This window comes from Blennius ocellaris, assembly GCF_963422515.1.
Source record: "Blennius ocellaris genome assembly, chromosome: 1".
NCBI lineage: Eukaryota > Metazoa > Chordata > Actinopteri > Blenniiformes > Blenniidae > Blennius > Blennius ocellaris.
This window is the reverse complement of record NC_137650.1, coordinates 1,936,539-1,954,840: the sequence shown is the minus strand read 5'-3', so window position 1 is coordinate 1,954,840 and position 18,302 is coordinate 1,936,539. Positions and strand designations below refer to the sequence as shown.

Here is an 18,302-nt window from a genome sequence, read left to right as displayed (position 1 = left end):
GTGCAAAATAAACAGACGTGTGGAAATGAGAGGCAATGATCAAGACAACTCCTATAAAGGAGAGGTTCTGCAGCTGGTGACCATGAAGATGTTCTCCTGGTTCCTGGCTGATGTTCTGCTCACTTTAGAACCTTGTTAGTGTTTCAGTCCTGGAGGAGCAGGAGGAGGAGAGGGGGAGGAGAAGAGGAGGAGCAGGAGGAGGAGACGACCAACACAAGCTGCTCATCCAACATGGAACATCAATGAGCTGTGGCAGGAAGGTTTGTTGTGTCTCCCTGAACAGTGTCCAGAGCATGGAGGACATACCAGGAGACATGGAGGGGGGGTAGGAGGACATACCAGGAGACAGGCCAGGACACCAGGAGACATGGAGGACATACCAGGAGACAGGCCAGGACACCAGGAGACATGGAGGACATACCAGGAGACAGGCCAGGACACCAGGAGACATGGAGGGGGGGTAGGAGGGCAAACCAGGAGACAGGCCAGGACACCAGGAGACATGGAGGGGGGGTAGGAGGACATACCAGGAGACAGGCCAGGACACCAGGAGACATGGAGGGGGGGTAGGAGGACATACCAGGAGACAGGCCAGGACACCAGGAGACATGGAGGACATACCAGGAGACAGGCCAGGACACCAGGAGACATGGAGGGGGGGTAGGAGGACATATCAGGAGACATGGAGGGGGGGTAGGAGGACATAGCAGGAGACAGGCCAGGACACCAGGAGACATGGAGGGGGGGTAGGAGGACATACCAGGAGACAGGCCAGGACATCAGGAGAGGTGGAGGAGGCCACAGGAGGGCAACAAGCCAGCAGCAGGACTGCTACCTCCACCTTTGTGCAAGAAGGACCAGGAGGAGCTGCAGAACCTCCAGCAGGACACTAATGTGATGTTCCTGCTCAAACTGTCAGAAACACACTTCACCAGGGTGCTATGAGGAACCTCGTCCACAGGAACAGACTCCATGAGGGTGGTATGAGGACCCCTCGTCCACAGGAACAGACTCCATGAGGGTGGTATGAGGGCCTCGTCCACAGGAACAGACTCCATGAGGGTGCTATGAGGGCCACGTCCACAGGAACAGACTCCATGAGGGTGGTATGAGGACCCCTCGTCCACAGGAACAGACTCCATGAGGGTGGTATGAGGACCACGTCCACAGGAACAGACTCCATGAGGGTGGTATGAGGGCCTCGTCCACAGGAACAGACTCCATGAGGGTGGTATGAGGGCCTCGTCCACAGGAACAGACTCCATGAGGGTGCTATGAGGACCACGTCCACAGGAACAGACTCCATGAGGGTGGTATGAGGGCCTCGTCCACAGGAACAGACTCCATGAGGGTGGTATGAGGGCCACGTCCACAGGAACAGACTCCATGAGGGTGGTATGAGGGCCTCGTCCACAGGAACAGACTCCATGAGGGTGGTATGAGGGCCTCGTCCACAGGAACAGACTCCATGAGGGTGGTATGAGGGCCACGTCCACAGGAACAGACTCCATGAGGGTGGTATGAGGGCCTCGTCCACAGGAACAGACTCCATGAGGGTGGTATGAGGGCCTCGTCCACAGGAACAGACTCCATGAGGGTGGTATGAGGGCCTCGTCCACAGGAACAGACTCCATGAGGGTGGTATGAGGGCCTCGTCCACAGGAACAGACTCCATGAGGGTGGTATGAGGACCCCTGGTCCACATGAACAGACTCCATGAGGGTGGTATGAGGACCACGTCCACAGGAACAGACTCCATGAAGGTGGTATGAGGGCCACGTCCACAGGAACAGACTCCATGAGGGTGGTATGAGGGCCTCGTCCACAGGAACAGACTCCATGAGGGTGGTATGAGGGCCTCGTCCACAGGAACAGACTCCATGAGGGTGGTATGAGGGCCACGTCCACAGGAACAGACTCCATGAGGGTGGTATGAGGGCCTCGTCCACAGGAACAGACTCCATGAGGGTGGTATGAGGGCCTCGTCCACAGGAACAGACTCCATGAGGGTGGTATGAGGGCCTCGTCCACAGGAACAGACTCCATGAGGGTGGTATGAGGGCCTCGTCCACAGGAACAGACTCCATGAGGGTGGTATGAGGACCCCTCGTCCACAGGAACAGACTCCATGAGGGTGGTATGAGGACCACGTCCACAGGAACAGACTCCATGAGGGTGGTATGAGGGCCACGTCCACAGGAACAGACTCCATGAGGGTGGTATGAGGGCCTCGTCCACAGGAACAGACTCCATGAGGGTGGTATGAGGGCCTCGTCCACAGGAACAGACTCCATGAGGGTGGTATGAGGGCCTCGTCCACAGGAACAGACTCCATGAGGGTGGTATGAGGGCCTCGTCCACAGGAACAGACTCCATGAGGGTGGTATGAGGGCCTCGTCCACAGGAACAGACTCCATGAGGGTGGTATGAGGGCCACGTCCACAGGAACAGACTCCATGAGGGTGGTATGAGGGCCTCGTCCACAGGAACAGACTCCATGAGGGTGGTATGAGGGCCACGTCCACAGGAACAGACTCCATGAGGGTGGTATGAGGGCCTCGTCCACAGGAACAGACTCCATGAGGGTGGTATGAGGGCCTCGTCCACAGGAACAGACTCCATGAGGGTGCTATGAGGACCACGTCCACAGGAACAGACTCCATGAGGGTGGTATGAGGGCCTCGTCCACAGGAACAGACTCCATGAGGGTGGTATGAGGGCCACGTCCACAGGAACAGACTCCATGAGGGTGGTATGAGGGCCTCGTCCACAGGAACAGACTCCATGAGGGTGGTATGAGGGCCTCGTCCACAGGAACAGACTCCATGAGGGTGGTATGAGGGCCACGTCCACAGGAACAGACTCCATGAGGGTGGTATGAGGGCCTCGTCCACAGGAACAGACTCCATGAGGGTGGTATGAGGGCCTCGTCCACAGGAACAGACTCCATGAGGGTGGTATGAGGGCCTCGTCCACAGGAACAGACTCCATGAGGGTGGTATGAGGACCCCTCGTCCACAGGAACAGACTCCATGAGGGTGGTATGAGGACCACGTCCACAGGAACAGACTCCATGAGGGTGGTATGAGGGCCACGTCCACAGGAACAGACTCCATGAGGGTGGTATGAGGGCCTCGTCCACAGGAACAGACTCCATGAGGGTGGTATGAGGGCCTCGTCCACAGGAACAGACTCCATGAGGGTGGTATGAGGGCCTCGTCCACAGGAACAGACTCCATGAGGGTGGTATGAGGGCCTCGTCCACAGGAACAGACTCCATGAGGGTGGTATGAGGGCCTCGTCCACAGGAACAGACTCCATGAGGGTGGTATGAGGACCCCTCGTCCACAGGAACAGACTCCATGAGGGTGGTATGAGGACCAAGTCCACAGGAACAGACTCCATGAGGGTGGTATGAGGGCCACGTCCACAGGAACAGACTCCATGAGGGTGGTATGAGGGCCACGTCCACAGGAACAGACTCCATGAGGGTGCTATGAGGGCCTCGTCCACAGGAACAGACTCCATGAGGGTGGTATGAGGGCCTCGTCCACAGGAACAGACTCCATGAGGGTGGTATGAGGACCCCTCGTCCACAGGAACAGACACCATGAGGGTGGTATGAGGGCCTCGTCCACAAGGGGGAGCTGTTCTTACAGCCCAACACCCTGCAGGGCCATTGGCATTGGCCAGAGAACAGCAATATTGTCAGATTGGCCATTGGAGCCCTGAGTTCTTCACTGATGAGAAGGTTCTCACTGAGCACATGTGACAGACGAGACAGAGTCTGGAGACGCTGTGGAGAACCTTCTGCTGCAGGAACATCCTCCATCATGAGCTGTGGAGAACGTTATGCTGCAGGAACATCCTCCAGCATTGTGGAGAACGTTATGCTGCAGGAACATCCTCCAGTATCATGGAGAACGTTCTGCTGCAGCACCATGGAGAACGTTCTACTGCAGCACCATGGAGAACGTTCTGCTTTAGCATCATGGAGAACGTTCTGCTGCAGCTACATCCTCCAGCATCATGGAGAACGTTCTGCTGCAGCTACATCCTCCAGCACTGTGGAGAACGTTCTGCCTGCTGCAGCACCATGGAGAACGTTCTGCTTTAGCATCATGGAGAACGTTCTGCTGCAGCTACATCCTCCAGCATCATGGAGAACGTTCTGCTGCAGCACCATGGAGAACGTTCTGCTGCAGCTACATCCTCCAGCACTGTGGAGAACGTTCTGCTGCAGCACCATGGAGAACGTTCTTGAGAGGTTTGGCGCTGGGTCAGTAACGGTGTAGGGACGTATTTCTTTAGACGGCCCACAGCCCCCATGTTCTCGCCAGAGGAACCCTGACTGCCATGAGGTACCAGATGAGAACCTCAGACCCAGTGTGAGACCAGATGCTGCTGCAGTGGAACCTGGGTTCCTTCTGATGCAGGACAATGCCAGGCCTCATGTGTTCTTCATGATGAAGGTGTTGATGCTCTGGACGAGCCTGTCCGTCCCCCAGACCTCAGTCCAATGGAGGACATGTGGACATGATGTCTGGTTCCGTCCACCAACCACACGTTGCCCCAGAGACGGTCCAGGAGTTCCTGATGCTGTGATCCCAGTCTGGGAGGCCGTCCCTCAGGAGAACCTCCCCCCATCAGGAGCCCAGGCGTGGAGGGAGGTCATACAGGCAGGTGGAGGCCACGCCCACTACTGAGCCTCATTCTCACTTGTCTTGAGGAATTTTCACTGACGTTGGATCAGCCTGCAATGTGATCCTCTACTTTTATTTTGGTAGGATTCCAAATCCAGACCTCCATGGGATAATCATTTTGATTCACATGAATCATTTTTAGGTTATTTTGTTCTCAAGACTCTACTAAATATTGAATAAAGGCTTTCAACTGCAATATTTCATCATTTGAGATCGAGGATGTGTTATTTGTGTTCTCCTTGGTTTTTTTTGAGCAGTGTAGATAAATAAATAAATACACGCAAATGAAAATATAACCTTCCCGGCTAACTTCATTGATCGCCCATTTTTTGTTGGCAAAGGTAATAAATAAATAAATAACAGAAAGGTGTCATTCTCTGTGTGTGTTTTCAAAAAGTGTTTATGATGTAAAATAATTCAAGGTTATGCTATGAATTAATTATTATTGTGATATTTACTTATTATCCGAAAGGTGATTTCTAATTTAAACTGTGATTTAGTTTTGTACTTGATTACTGATCTTTGTTTTTAGTAATCCGATTGAAACAGGATGGACAAAATGAGCCAGCGGCTTCAGCCGATTCCTTTTTTGGTTGCTGGACGCTTGACTTTTTTGTAATAATGTTCTTGTTTGCTGCTTTGTGTGAATGCAACTGAAAAAAAACGTACTAACTCCTGCACATTCATCTTTTTTAAGCCCCGGTTCAACACATTGTACACACAGCTAATGGAAAGCAGAGGAATTACAGTAAAGTTAATCAAGTACCAAGTTCCCTTCCTTCTGTCCTGACAAGCGCGGTCACTTCCCATAATTTGAAGTGCGTGACCACACCCAGTTCCTCTCCACTCTGCACACTTTGACAAACTTACGGCACTTTTCTTCATCCGATCCATCTTTACAGTCCGTGTCTCCGTCGCAGTACCAGTGCTCAGCGATACAACTCCCGTCTGTGCACCGGAACTCCTTGTCCGAACATTTACGCATATCTGGCACCGTGGGGGGGGAAACACATAAATAAATTGATGCTTGCCCGCTGGAGCGCCTCTATGCGTGTGGAAGTGGCCGTCTGGTGTGTACCCACCACACTGCTCATCACTGTTGTCCCCACAGTCATTGTCGCCGTCACAGTGCCACAGGCTGCGGATGCAGTAGCCATTTTGGCAGTGAAACTCATCCTCCTCGCACTCTCTGGGAGCTGCAGAGGAAAAAAGGGGGTCAGAGGATAAATTATGTAGCAACAACAAAAGCAGAGCACAAACAGTAGCTATATAAGGAGGAGATGACAACTGAGGCGTCCTTGGGCTGCACAGCTAGAAGCAGCGTGACTCCAGGGGAAACCAGGGTCTTTCATGTCGGGTTCAGAGCAAAGCGCCGACGACAAGAAGCAAAGAATTGCGTTTTTTTTTTTTCTCTCTGCCCAAACAGAGGGAACTTTCCCTGCAGGTGGAGAGCTCAAAGACTTAGACGAAGGATCCTGCCGATCGACGTTGGCTCAAAAAGACATCCAAAGAAAAGTGACTGCAACACGCCAAGCGAGAGGTCTGAGCGACGAGCAACAGCGACTTATAGAGGATGAACAGCAGAATGCAGCGCAAAGCCAGATAAGTACTACCAGTCAAACTACATTTTCCATAAATATATAAATATGTTGGACATTTTATCTGCTGAATCAGGTGAAAATTCTAAACGTTTACTTTGGTCTTAGTGACAATAGCACAGGAGGAAATAGTCATTACAAATCTGGGATTCATGGCTTTTCCCAGTTATCCACTTTGGGTTTTTAAAGAAGTCTTAACGAAAGGGAATCAGTGAAGGATAAACTATTGCTCATTTCATTAAACTAGATGTTTTTATTCCTGAATAAAATACATTCTATGTAGAAGTATAATGACAGTTTCAGCCTATATGTAAAGCTTTATTAATATTGTGCATGGATCTTTACTGTCAGCAACGGTATCTCGTAGTTTTGAAAAGACAGACAGACAGACAGACAGACAGACAGACAGACAGACAGACAGACAGACAGACATTTAATCATAAATACTACTTGCAGTGAAGTGCATTACAGTTGGGGGAGCACCATATACTAATTTTTGCATAGTTTAAGAAGCTAAGGGTTAAATGTTTTGTTTTTGTACAAACTAAGAACAAAATTGAGAAATTATTTAAAAAAAAAACTCAACTGTGGAGAAGAAGGATCCCAACAGGTATCGAAGGAATCCACCTCATCAATAAACTTTAGCTTTATGAAATCACATGGGATTTAAATGTGTGAAAAGAGTTCCAGAGTTTCAAAATCTGATAAAAAGTTGACGCTTGGAGGTACAACAAAGTGGAAAATGAAAGTTAAAGGTCACAGTTTTATTTCCTTTTATTGTATTGATTCTATGAAATTACAAGTATGTGTTGCATGTTTCTGCTTGGCACGATTTCATGACATCTTAAATGTTCATGTTCAAAGGTGTGAGCTCCTGATCTGCACAAGCTTCCATCCACTGTTTCTCCACCAGAGTGACACATGACACAGACAGGAAACACCACACTGCAACTGTCAAACTCCATCTAATCATTGAGTTCAGTTTCTTTTTTCTTTTTCTAATTTTTTAGTGTTAATGTCCATTTTATTTGTCAGACCATCACCTTGAACATCTCAAAACACTGTTTTATAGTTGTTTTTTTCCTTCACATAAACACTTTATTTGAATGGAAAATATTGATGTTGAAAACAGTGACAAATTATAACGCTCAGGGGAACCAACCTTTTATCGTTGCAGTTCCTCTAACATGTCTAACAAATGTTCAGTGTCTGCAAAGATTTGTTTTTTTGTTTTTTGAATTCAGTTTCTAACATATGGCTCCGGCACTGATCCCTCCCACCCAGATACGAAGAGGAGCCAGTGGTCATTATGTTATAGAACTGAACTGAGAGCAAACTTGACTTCCTGCCCTGCATGATGCTGTCAGACATGAACGAACGTTCAAGCACTGCGACGCACACAGCGGTTCAGTTTCAAACTCTTTCACCCACAATGCAACAGCGACAGGAGTAGTTTTTGGGACATTTTACTGCGCCAGAGGCTTTATGTTGAGAATGTCGGGATTATTTGTTAGCAATTGTTTGGTTTTGTGAGAAAACAGACATTTTCAGCCCACATACTCCCTCCAACAACACAGAAAAACATTCATGTTGAAATTTTAAAGTTAGTATGGCACAATTTTACCAGTCTGGCCCTCCAACATGTTGCTTGTAACCCCCAAAACTAAAATGTGTTTGACAACCACTGATCTCGACTCACTCTCAGAACTTCGAATGAAGGACAGCATGATATTTGTTTTCAAGTCTACGGCATATTTTATTTTCTAAAATATTCGTACACCACATACTTCCCATATCAGAATCCTTAAACACGGGACATAACATTAAACTGTCCTTTGAGAGTGGTGTGGGAGCTGTGCCTCAGTTTTTTTTCCAAAAGGTTGGTAGCATACATACATAGATGGAAACCAATAAACTAAATAAAAGATACAACTAAAGACGATTAAACAAAACAAAACATAAAGTAAAATAATAATAATAATAATAATTAAATAAAAATATCTAAAGAATTTAGAAATTCTTCAAACTGCATATGTAACGAGGCTGGAGTCGTACTACAGCCAGTTCAATGTGGAAGCACAGTAGGCTGCTGAAAAAGAAAACATCTCTGAAGTTGGCTTGTGAAAAAAAAAAAGAGAGAGAATGTGTTTTGACCTCTGGGCAACGCAAAAGCCAGTAAAACAAATGATGCTGATGTCAAATTACAATCACTTTAAACTTTCTACCTGCAGGCTTGGTGGACAATTATTAAAAAGGTTTCTTGTAAACGAAAGGAGCCATAAATGGGTTTCTCTGCTCCATTCACTCCAAAGCCAGCTAAGCATTGAGACAGGTGTCAAACTACAGTCTATTACTCATTTATATCTGCAAGCTGTAGGCAAAAAAAATGGCTCTTTTGGAAACTACCTAGACCACAGACTGGAGTTAATATATATGAGCCACAACAAGACTGAAACTAAATCATTTCCCACAAGATTGACTTTAGATGATTTATATAAACTAACAACAAAAGAAAGGAGAGGACATGTAAATGGATCATTAATAAAGTCATTGCTTTTATATATCCTCAGCAGGGAAGTTAAAACTGAGTATGATAACAATTATCAAGGCCTGAGGTGTGATGGAGCTTTTCCAACCTCAAAAACAATCATTTCACCTCAGCCAGGACTCTGCTCCCCCTCTTTAAAAACACACCAAAGAATTTAAGAAAATAAAAACCGGGGGTGGGGGTGGGGGGGGGGGGGGGGGGGGGGGGTGTCTTTGGCCAGACAGACATGAAAATTTAATTCCACTCGCACAATCGACAAATACACTCATTCAATCTATTATTCAGCAAGCAAGAAAGCAATTGATTCTCTCCTTCCTTCTGTTCCCCTCGTGCTCCCTCTCTGCTCTGATCAGTGAGGTAAACAGAGGAGAGGTCAGAGGTCAACAAGCCCTCCAGACGCTCATCATTCATACAGCAGCCAAACGTCAAAGGGCAAAGGGTGCCAAGAGTCATTACCAAGCTCCCTGCATGTGGGTGGGTCTTTGTTTTAATTCTTTATTTCCCTCTCCCTCTAAAATGACTTTTTACATTTCAAGAATTTAGAAAGCCTCGCGATCAGAAACACCTCCATCTCTGTGTTTATCTGAAACCTTGAGGAGTCGGCTACAACCAAGCGTGGAGGACCGTCTCGCCCTTCCCTTCTCTAAATAATGAAATAAAACCCAGCAGATCCTGGGGAGAAACAAAATATATACAGGCAGGCAAAAAGAAAGAGAGTTAGAAAAAAAGACAGAAGCATGAAATAATAAGTAGTTTGGGAAAGAGGGGAGAGAGGGAAAAAAAATTCTGGACAAGAAGATGAAAAATTCATAGGCGGCTCGCAGCAGACAGACCCCCCACCATGAAGAGAATCAGAGCCCGGCTGCTGATATGTGGGTCAACGGAGAAGTGGGAGAAATCACTGGGTGACGGACAGAAATCAGCCAGGAAAGGCAGAGCTGGTCTCGGGTTGCTGTGGACTCCAAACACATGAGGTCTTTCAGGAAGACGAGGCCTGGGACTGGCATGTGTCACGACATGAGACATGACGCTTCTTTCATTCCACTGACTCAGTGTCTTTCAACCTTTTTGAGCCGAGGCACACTTTTTTATTTGGAAAAATCTGGAGGCACACCACCACCCGGAAATGTTAAAATGTGAAACTCTGTAGTCTCTATTAACAATATAAAGTCTTTCTCATCAAAGTTTTATCAACAGGAATCAAATAAATACAGAAAAAAGTATTTCCCAATTTCTTTTTTTTTAATTTTTACTCCCTCAGTGTGAAACCTGGACCTGATGGATGAAGAGCTGAGATCCTGGTTCACATTCTTCCTTTTCAAAAACTTCTCCATCACTGTCACTGACACAGTACTTTGATACAAGATGGTAGCAGGAGGTGGAGATTAACCACACTGACGTCTGTTAAGTTTCGATTTCTGTGCTGCCCTCTAGTGGTGAAGAGTATTGTAGCATCACGGAGTTGGTCGCTGCAGAGCATGATGGGAGTTCAGGTTATGTGTAGCCGGAGGTTATTGAGGGTTATTGTCGGGGTTGTTGTGTGTGTTGATTTGTGCTCGTGTTGTGTTTTGTTCCTCGGTTCACATAGTTCATTATTTCGTCTAGTTTGGTTTGTTGGATGTTGGTGATCAACCATGAGTGACAAATGTGTTGTGTGGAGTGTCATCCTGTTATGAAGTTCTGGTTGCGTGTGTTCATGTCAAAATAAAAGCTTCTGTTGATCAGCTGGCTGAAAAAAATCTTGACTCAGAGCAATTCTTCCGTGGCGCTCGCCACAGTATTGATACATGATTACTCTGCACACTGCTCTCATAAGCCCCGTCTCCACAGCACAAAGCTGACAGCGGCAGTGAGAGTAAATGTTTTTTTAGAAAAAATGTGAAATTGGATAATTTCCCACGGCACACCTGAATATATCTCGCGGAACACCAGTGTGCCGCGGCACAGTGGTTGAAAAACACTGTTCTGACTCATGTCGTGACGCAACAACATGGCAAATGTGAAACTTGTCACATCGTTTCAAGTGAAAATGATTTTTCTTGCCAGTTCATTGAAGAAAAGTTTCCATTGCAATATTTTGAAAACGGTGTCCGTTTCCACAGAAATGCTGAACAAGATGTTGGTGGTAGGGTAGGTGGTAGGGTAGGTGGTAGGGTAGGTGGTAGGGCCACATGTTGGCACCATTGGTTGTTTTTGTTATGAAAAGCTCTGCCGTCCAAAATTATGAGCAGACACCATTTTTTTCCTCGCAAACGCAACCAGAAAACAGAGAGTAGGTGTGCAGAGATAGAGCATTTAAAGATACAGGCACCGCCTGTTCTCAGTCGACCTCACCGGAGGGACCTTTAGACCGGAGGATTTGGGGCAATAATACAATACCTCTGGACCTCTGGACCTCTGACACCTATGTGAAATTGTTTCAAAACTGCCAAATAATTAACAATGGCATATACACATGCAGTATATTGAGGTGGACAGACGGCAAAGTTGAATTGGTGACAGTCGACGACAAAAGGACCAAGTCCCAGAACATGGACTGGGCGTCATGACACTCTGGAGCCCGCCATTGTTGTTATTGTCTGTCTACTGAGCACGTGCACAAGAATTGTTTACTGTGGCGCATGTGCAGTTGCAGCATTTCAGAAAAGTGGCCATTTCCCTCGTTTACATGGAGACGGAGCATTTTTGAAAAGTTCCACCATGAGAACCGTTTTGCTGTCGTATAAACAGACTCAAAAAGTACCGGATGTTTTTTGTTTTCAGATAAATGTATCACATAAACGGGCCTGACTGTGAATCAGTCGTTGGTGTGATGGTCTGTCTCCGAGTGTCGGCCATGTGATGAATTGTCTTTTGGGATGCTGGAGCTTCCAGCATAGTGAGTCCAACAGGAGGATGGGAGATCGCTTCTCAGACCACCACACCCAAGCCTCCCACAACAAACAACAACAAAACCTGCCAACAATCCAGACCTTATATGGCCGATCCTGCCGGCTTGACTGTGAAACGCAATGAGTGTTAGACATGGTTTTGTCAATTCAGAAAATGCGAGTTGTTTGGATGCCTTGTATTCTACATCTGTATCTTTTACAATAAATCTGGTTACAGGTCTTACTTTGTTTTAAAACACTTCCGTTTTCCATTCTTTTTGGTACCAAACTGTCATGTTGTTGTTTTCTTCTCTCTCGTATCAGTGATGTCCTGGGTAACTTTATGGGTTTTTAAGGAATAGGCAAAAAGAAGCTTGGGCTTCAGCCTATACCCATTTCAGCTCCTGATATTGTTAAAAAGAAAGAAAGAAAGAAAGAAAACCAAAATAAACCATTCATTCATACAATTATACTTACTTGGACACTTTAAAAGTAGAAATCTATCACCAGTTGGTATTTATGGACATTTCCTGTACAAAATGTGTATTTTTTTAACTTCTTTTTTAAAATATACCACAATAGTGAACCTCCTCTAATAAACAACCTCTCGAGTGTAATTCAAAAATGTATGTGCAGCAGCAAAATAAATTGCAGTCACGGTAAACATGTCCGAGGGATTTTCTCAACACTGCAGCATCCAGGTGTTTCTTCACACTGCGCCAGTTGCCTCGAGGTAAGACAAAAAAAAGAAAAACAAACAAAAGAAAAAGCTGGCAGTGAGTGTGTAGTGATACGTGAGCTGTGTGTAGTGATACGTGAGCTGTGTGTAGTGATACGTGAGCTGTGTGTAGTGATACGTGAGCTGTGTGTCCTGCCGGGAGAAAACATGTGTGTCGCGGTGAGCCGAGCCACTGGACAGTGCGATACATCAGTGCGAGCAGAGCGCTGCAGTGTGTCTGCAACTTTGGCAGTTTTGACAGTAAATAAATGCAGCAACTTCTCAAAAGACAGCGAAGTTCTTGTGTCCCACCACCTGCTGGGCGAACCAGTTCGTTCATTCCGAGTCTGCATGCAGAGGGATTCATCGCACGCCGCCTGACTCTTCTAAATCTGGTGAGGCAGCTGCAGGCGCCTTCCTGGTCCGTTGCTGAGAAAAGATCCCAGGTAATTCATCCAGAGTACCTCATAGAACCATCATACACAATGTGCATAAGTACCGGCAATTATTGACTGCTGAATTTCTTCTTTTATTTTTTTATTTTATTCCTAATTGGAAGCAGAATTTGTGCATTAATGCACTCTATATATTCCAACCAGCCCCTCCATGACTGCAAAACATACTAGCAAGAAGAAAATTGTCATTATGTTTGTTTGTCCCTTACTTGAATAATAAAAAAACTAGTACAACGAGAGTACATGTCTACAAGCTCAAAAACAACTGATCGTTAACATCCAGTTAAAATTTAAAGTACATGACCGTCTTTTCTGCATCTGTACATGTAAAAAAAAAAATTGACATTAAACTGGGGCAACAATAGCAGAGGGGAAAACTGACAAATTCATTAATTCTAATTTATTCAATACTAATCAAAACAAATCCAAACTTTTGGTGGTTTAAATTTTTCATATACATATAAAAAGGTAGCGAGGATTAATGGCACGAGTGATTATAGTTGGATGAACAATTAAACATCCATCTCCTCACGAGTGGCGAGGTGGGCAGAGTATCCAACGGTAGTAATTGAGTAAACATGGGGAAGTGCCAATCCAGATACAATTAAACAATAGAACTTTTAATAAAAGTAACAATATAACTTTTAATGAGGCAGTAAATATATACAACTTTACAAAATGTCACGTATTTTTTTAATCATTTCCTATCATTGTTGATAACGGGCTGCGTTTTCTTGGCACATCAAGTGAGAGTTTGTTCGCAGTCATGTGACTGTCTGGCTTCGTCTGATTGGTCACATGGCGTCAACTGATGCACAAGTCGCTCTGAAAACAATGCAATTACTTTGATATATTCCAGTCAAAAGTAAACGGAACTACCAGCATGAAGTTTAGGATATTGGAGAAAATGTTGTGTTTGTTTTTTTTTTCTACAGAACTGGACTCAAGTAAATGTCAACAGTACATGTTATATCAAAACTTCTCAACACCATTTATCCAAGAAATTCTTTAGAGGGGTCATATTATCCAGCTTCTCAACACTCTCACATTGAACTCATTGGTTCAAAAACCTTGTATTTAGAATTTACTGCCCCAAATCCAGCTTCTACTTGATTTTCATCCCTTTGAATATTGGATCATAGGAGCTGCATTCAGAATCTGCTGTGTCTGTGTGAGCTGGACTGGCCCCGCCCACACACGCCCATCTCAGGAAGAAGAGGAAGTTCTTCCTCTCGTGGTGCCATGTGCCAGAGCAGAGCTGCCTGATTGTGGGAGGAGTCAAAGGGAGGAGCCTACCTTGATTGTGATTGGCTGAACCCCCGATGACACTATATAGGGTTTGATTTCTGATTGGCTGCTTGGAGCAACACACTTTTTAAAAGCTGGAACAACCAGGGAGAGAGAGGACACACTGTCTTCACTTCTGGGGCGTCGTTCCAGGTCTGGAGACGATTAGTACTGCTGGAAAACCTTTGGAAAGTGAATTTGTCATGATGGGACCCCTTTATTTAAATGTAACAGTAAACGCATTACAACTCACCTCGGCCAGTCCGCAACAGAAATAACAGCCAAACGAACCAACTACCATTTTGTTCATAATAATAATAATTATAATACATTTAATTTAGAGGCGTGTTTCAGGTGACCGAGGTGACCTTACATTGCTTGCTTTTTTTCTGCTTTTATTCATTGTGAGGAGTATTTGAAAACTGAACTTTTGAGTTCTTTTTACTTAGTTAGTTTGTCTCCTTGTAAATAATGACACAGAGTTTTTCTGAAGCATTGTTTTGTTTCCAGTACAGTAAACACTGAGTGGGCCTTCATGGGTGGCTGTATTACAAAAAGCATCGTGCCGTTTTCAGTTCTTGTTAAACAGAATTGTTAAACCGAAGTCATTGAAAAACAAGCAATGAAGCAGATTGTTACTCTTGGTAAAGTGTTGCATTGCAGCAACATGCCGACGGGTTGAACGAACCCTCACATTCACCAGTTCATCGCTCAGAGAGCCCCGCCCGGGTCTTCCCGCCATGTGTCGCCTCCGTCAGGAGAGCGTCACTCCCTGCAACTATTCCTGTCTGAACGACGATTAAACTGAATCACCAACCAGACTGACAGTGTGATGGAACCACTGGCCTGCAGAGTCACACACACACACACACACACACACACACACACACACACACACACACACACACACACACACACACACACACACACACACACACACACACACACACACACACACACACACACACACACACACACACACACACACACACACACACACACACACACACACACACACACACACACTCACACTTCCAAGAACTGCACATATACATCGTTTTAATCGCATTTCTATTTACCTTCAGTTTGTGAGCGCAATATTAGAAGAAAAAAAGAAGTATCAGGTGTTAAAAGTCTTAATTTGAATCAAGGATTTTGACGTGAAACTGGAAATGATGCACACATGGAGACTTCACCCAGCACAGGCCACATACTGCCTGGCAGGCAGCTGAGGGGTATTTTGGGATGAGTGTGTGTGTGTGTGTGTGTGTGTGTGTGTGTGTGTGTGTGTGTGTGTGTGTGTGTGTGTGTGTGTGTGTGTGTGTGTGTGTGTGTGTGTAAAGACTGACAGACAGCAGCGAATGACAGGTGCGGGGCAGTGTTAATGTTAAGCAATAGCATAACATGAAGTAATAGATTACTGTAACGTTTACAAGTTATGTTCTTAGCACTACAATTAGTGTTAATAATGTTAATACTTTGTTTCACCTGTTGTCATTCGACAGAGCTGCTGTTTACTGGATGAGAAAAGTATTCTCGGTGAATAACCTCCGAAAAGTCAACAAAAGACCAGACTAAAGTGAGGTGAGAGGTGTTGCCAGAGAGTGGTTGGTGTGTGCTTGTGGGTGTGACATGCAGGCAAAACAAACACCTCATTGCACATGACTGCCTCAAACATCTGTCCACTTTTAATAACTCTTCCCCCCGGAGTCTGTCGCTGCAGGTTACACGTGCATCTGTGTGTGTAAGTGTCTCAAAAGCAACTGTCGGGGTTTTTGTTTTGGTTTTTTTTTGTATTTCCCAGCCGAAATGGTAGAAATGTACTCACGGCAGTCCTGCTCGTCGGAGTCGTCCTCGCAGTCGTTGTCTCCGTCACACACCCAGGATCGACGGATGCACTTGCCGTTGTCGCAGTGGAAGTCGAGCGGCGAGCAAGTCGGGAGCACTGCGGGACAAACGTTCCGGACTGTTAGGGAATGTTAACACACACAACCAGGAGGAGCGGATCTGTCAAATCAGACAGGATATTTCTCTGCTCCCACTTTATTCCTGATATTTCACTAAACCTCTGGTGCTCTGCTGGTTTCAGGTTTTGGATGAATTGGGTCACATATATTCAAAAATTCCAGAAAGTAAAGAAACATAGCTTTTTGCACATATATGATTCATTAGTTGGATTATGACTGTCCCAATAAAGGCAAAGTTGTAACAGACATTTCAGCACAATATGAAGGTTCAATCTTTCAATTATACATTGTACAATGGAAAAACCCAAATGAAAGCACATGATAAAATACATATGAAGTCCCGTAATGTTTGGTCAATATTAACAACTGGAAAGAGAAGTCTGTGAAATAACCTGATAGCTTCCAGACAATACTGATATTTAAAAAAACTGCCATGAAATCAGAGAAGTAAAGCGTTGCAGTGGAACTGTCCACTCACGGCACAGAGGGATGAAAAACACACAGTAATACTGAAAGTGACAACAAAGTACACAAAGTTATTTAAACAAAAACAAAATTCAAAAGGGCTGCTTTTTTTCTTTTTAATTCTACATTTCTTCAGAAAGTCTAAATAAATGTATTTGATCGTGTCAGAAAGAGGCCTTAAGTGAAAATACAAATAATCAACATCAACTGTTCCAATACCAGTAAAATACAATATCTAAGCATTGCAGTGGTAAAATAAATGAAGAAGTGAATCCAATCAATCCAAACCAGATGTGACCTCTGCACACTAATGACCTCTTGACCTTTACTGTCTCTGACCTTTTATTCTCTTGAATTGGAACAAGGCCAACGTGAACATCTGATTAATGGACGAAGTCATGTCAATCACACAACGTTCAAGGAGAAAGCAGTGAGACCTTAGAATATTCCTGCATCGGCCTGAATCTCCGGCTACTTCTTCAGCAGGTGGGGGTTTATTCTCTCTCTCTCTCTCTCTCTCTCTCTCTCTCTCTCTCTCTCTCTCTCTCTCTCTCTCTCTCTCTCTCTCTCTCTCTCTCTCTCTCTCTCTCTCTCTCTCTCTCTCTCTCTCTCTCTCTCTCTCTCTCTCTCTCTCTCTCTCTCTCTCTCTCTCTCTCTCTCTCTCTCTCTCTCTCTCTCTCTCTCTCTCTCTCTCTCTCTCTCTCTCTCTCTCTCTCTCTCTCTCTCTCTCTCTCTCTCTCTCTCTCTCTCTCTCTCTCTCTCTCTCTCTCTCTCTCTCTCTCTCTCTCTCTCTCTCTCTCTCTCTCTCTCTCTCTGAGAGCAGCATTCCTCCTTAACTTCATATCCGCTCTAAGTGCAGCAACTCGCTATCTAAGCAGAGCCCCAATGACTGGTCCTTTGTCATCCGCAGACACGGCTAATTTAATTACAGGCCAGAGAGGGAGGGAAGGGGGAGGTTGGGAGGGAAGGAGGGAGGGAGTAGCAACTTCTTACAGTGGACTCTCGCCCGCCTGTCAATACCACATATGAAATATTGACCGAGCCACGCAGACTTTATGAAAAATGTATGACGTCATGTCGTGAGGTACCCCGCCAGGCGGCCAGACGGTGGACTGAATTGTGTGTGTGTGTGTGTGTGTGTGTGTGTGTGTGTGTTTATTAGCAGGGGCGCGTTTGGGCGTGGCGCTGATCTCGAGGCAGAGCAAAGCCCCACTGACCCACATACCCCTGCATGGATCTTCCATTATTCAGGGGGAAACACAAAGAGAGACATGAGCAGAGGACTCTGGACTCTGGCGTGCCGCTCGGCTCCGTCTGCGTCCCCCCCCTATTTCCCCCTCACCTTCTCATGAACTCTGTTGTGTCTGAATTACACAACTCTGTCAGCGGCCCCACTGCATCTGCACGCCTGGCGCATTCCTGGAAAAACTCATTTCTGAGCCTGGTTGAAAGGACATTATTGTCATCAAGTAGCATTTTTGGGCAGTTTTATATCTACAGTTGCACAGAAATTAAGATGCTTTAAAAATGTACAAAAAAATTATTTGTAGATCTTATTCATTCTTGTTTTATTTCCAATATTTGCTGGTACTTTTTCCCCGTTCAGAAATCATAATCAGAAATAAAGGATTACCATTTTTACATCCTTTTCACTCCATCTGATAGTCGTTCTGGTATCTTTTGTCTTCCAA

General features: G+C 45.5%; 1 protein-coding gene across 5 annotated transcripts in view; it reads right to left on the bottom strand.

Annotated features, from left to right (window-relative positions):
• The window catches only part of lrp4 (low density lipoprotein receptor-related protein 4), a 193,242-nt gene that overhangs the window by 67,537 nt on the left and 107,403 nt on the right, over positions 1-18,302 (bottom strand). For all 5 annotated transcript variants that reach the window (XM_080496823.1, XM_080496825.1, XM_080496824.1 and 2 more), the window contains exons 3-5: positions 16,008-16,124; positions 5,786-5,899; positions 5,574-5,690 (exon numbers count right to left, since the gene is read on the bottom strand). In XM_080496823.1, coding sequence (XP_080352949.1) covers positions 5,574-5,690; positions 5,786-5,899; positions 16,008-16,124 — 348 coding nt within the window. The remainder of the gene's footprint in view (positions 1-5,573; positions 5,691-5,785; positions 5,900-16,007; positions 16,125-18,302) is intronic.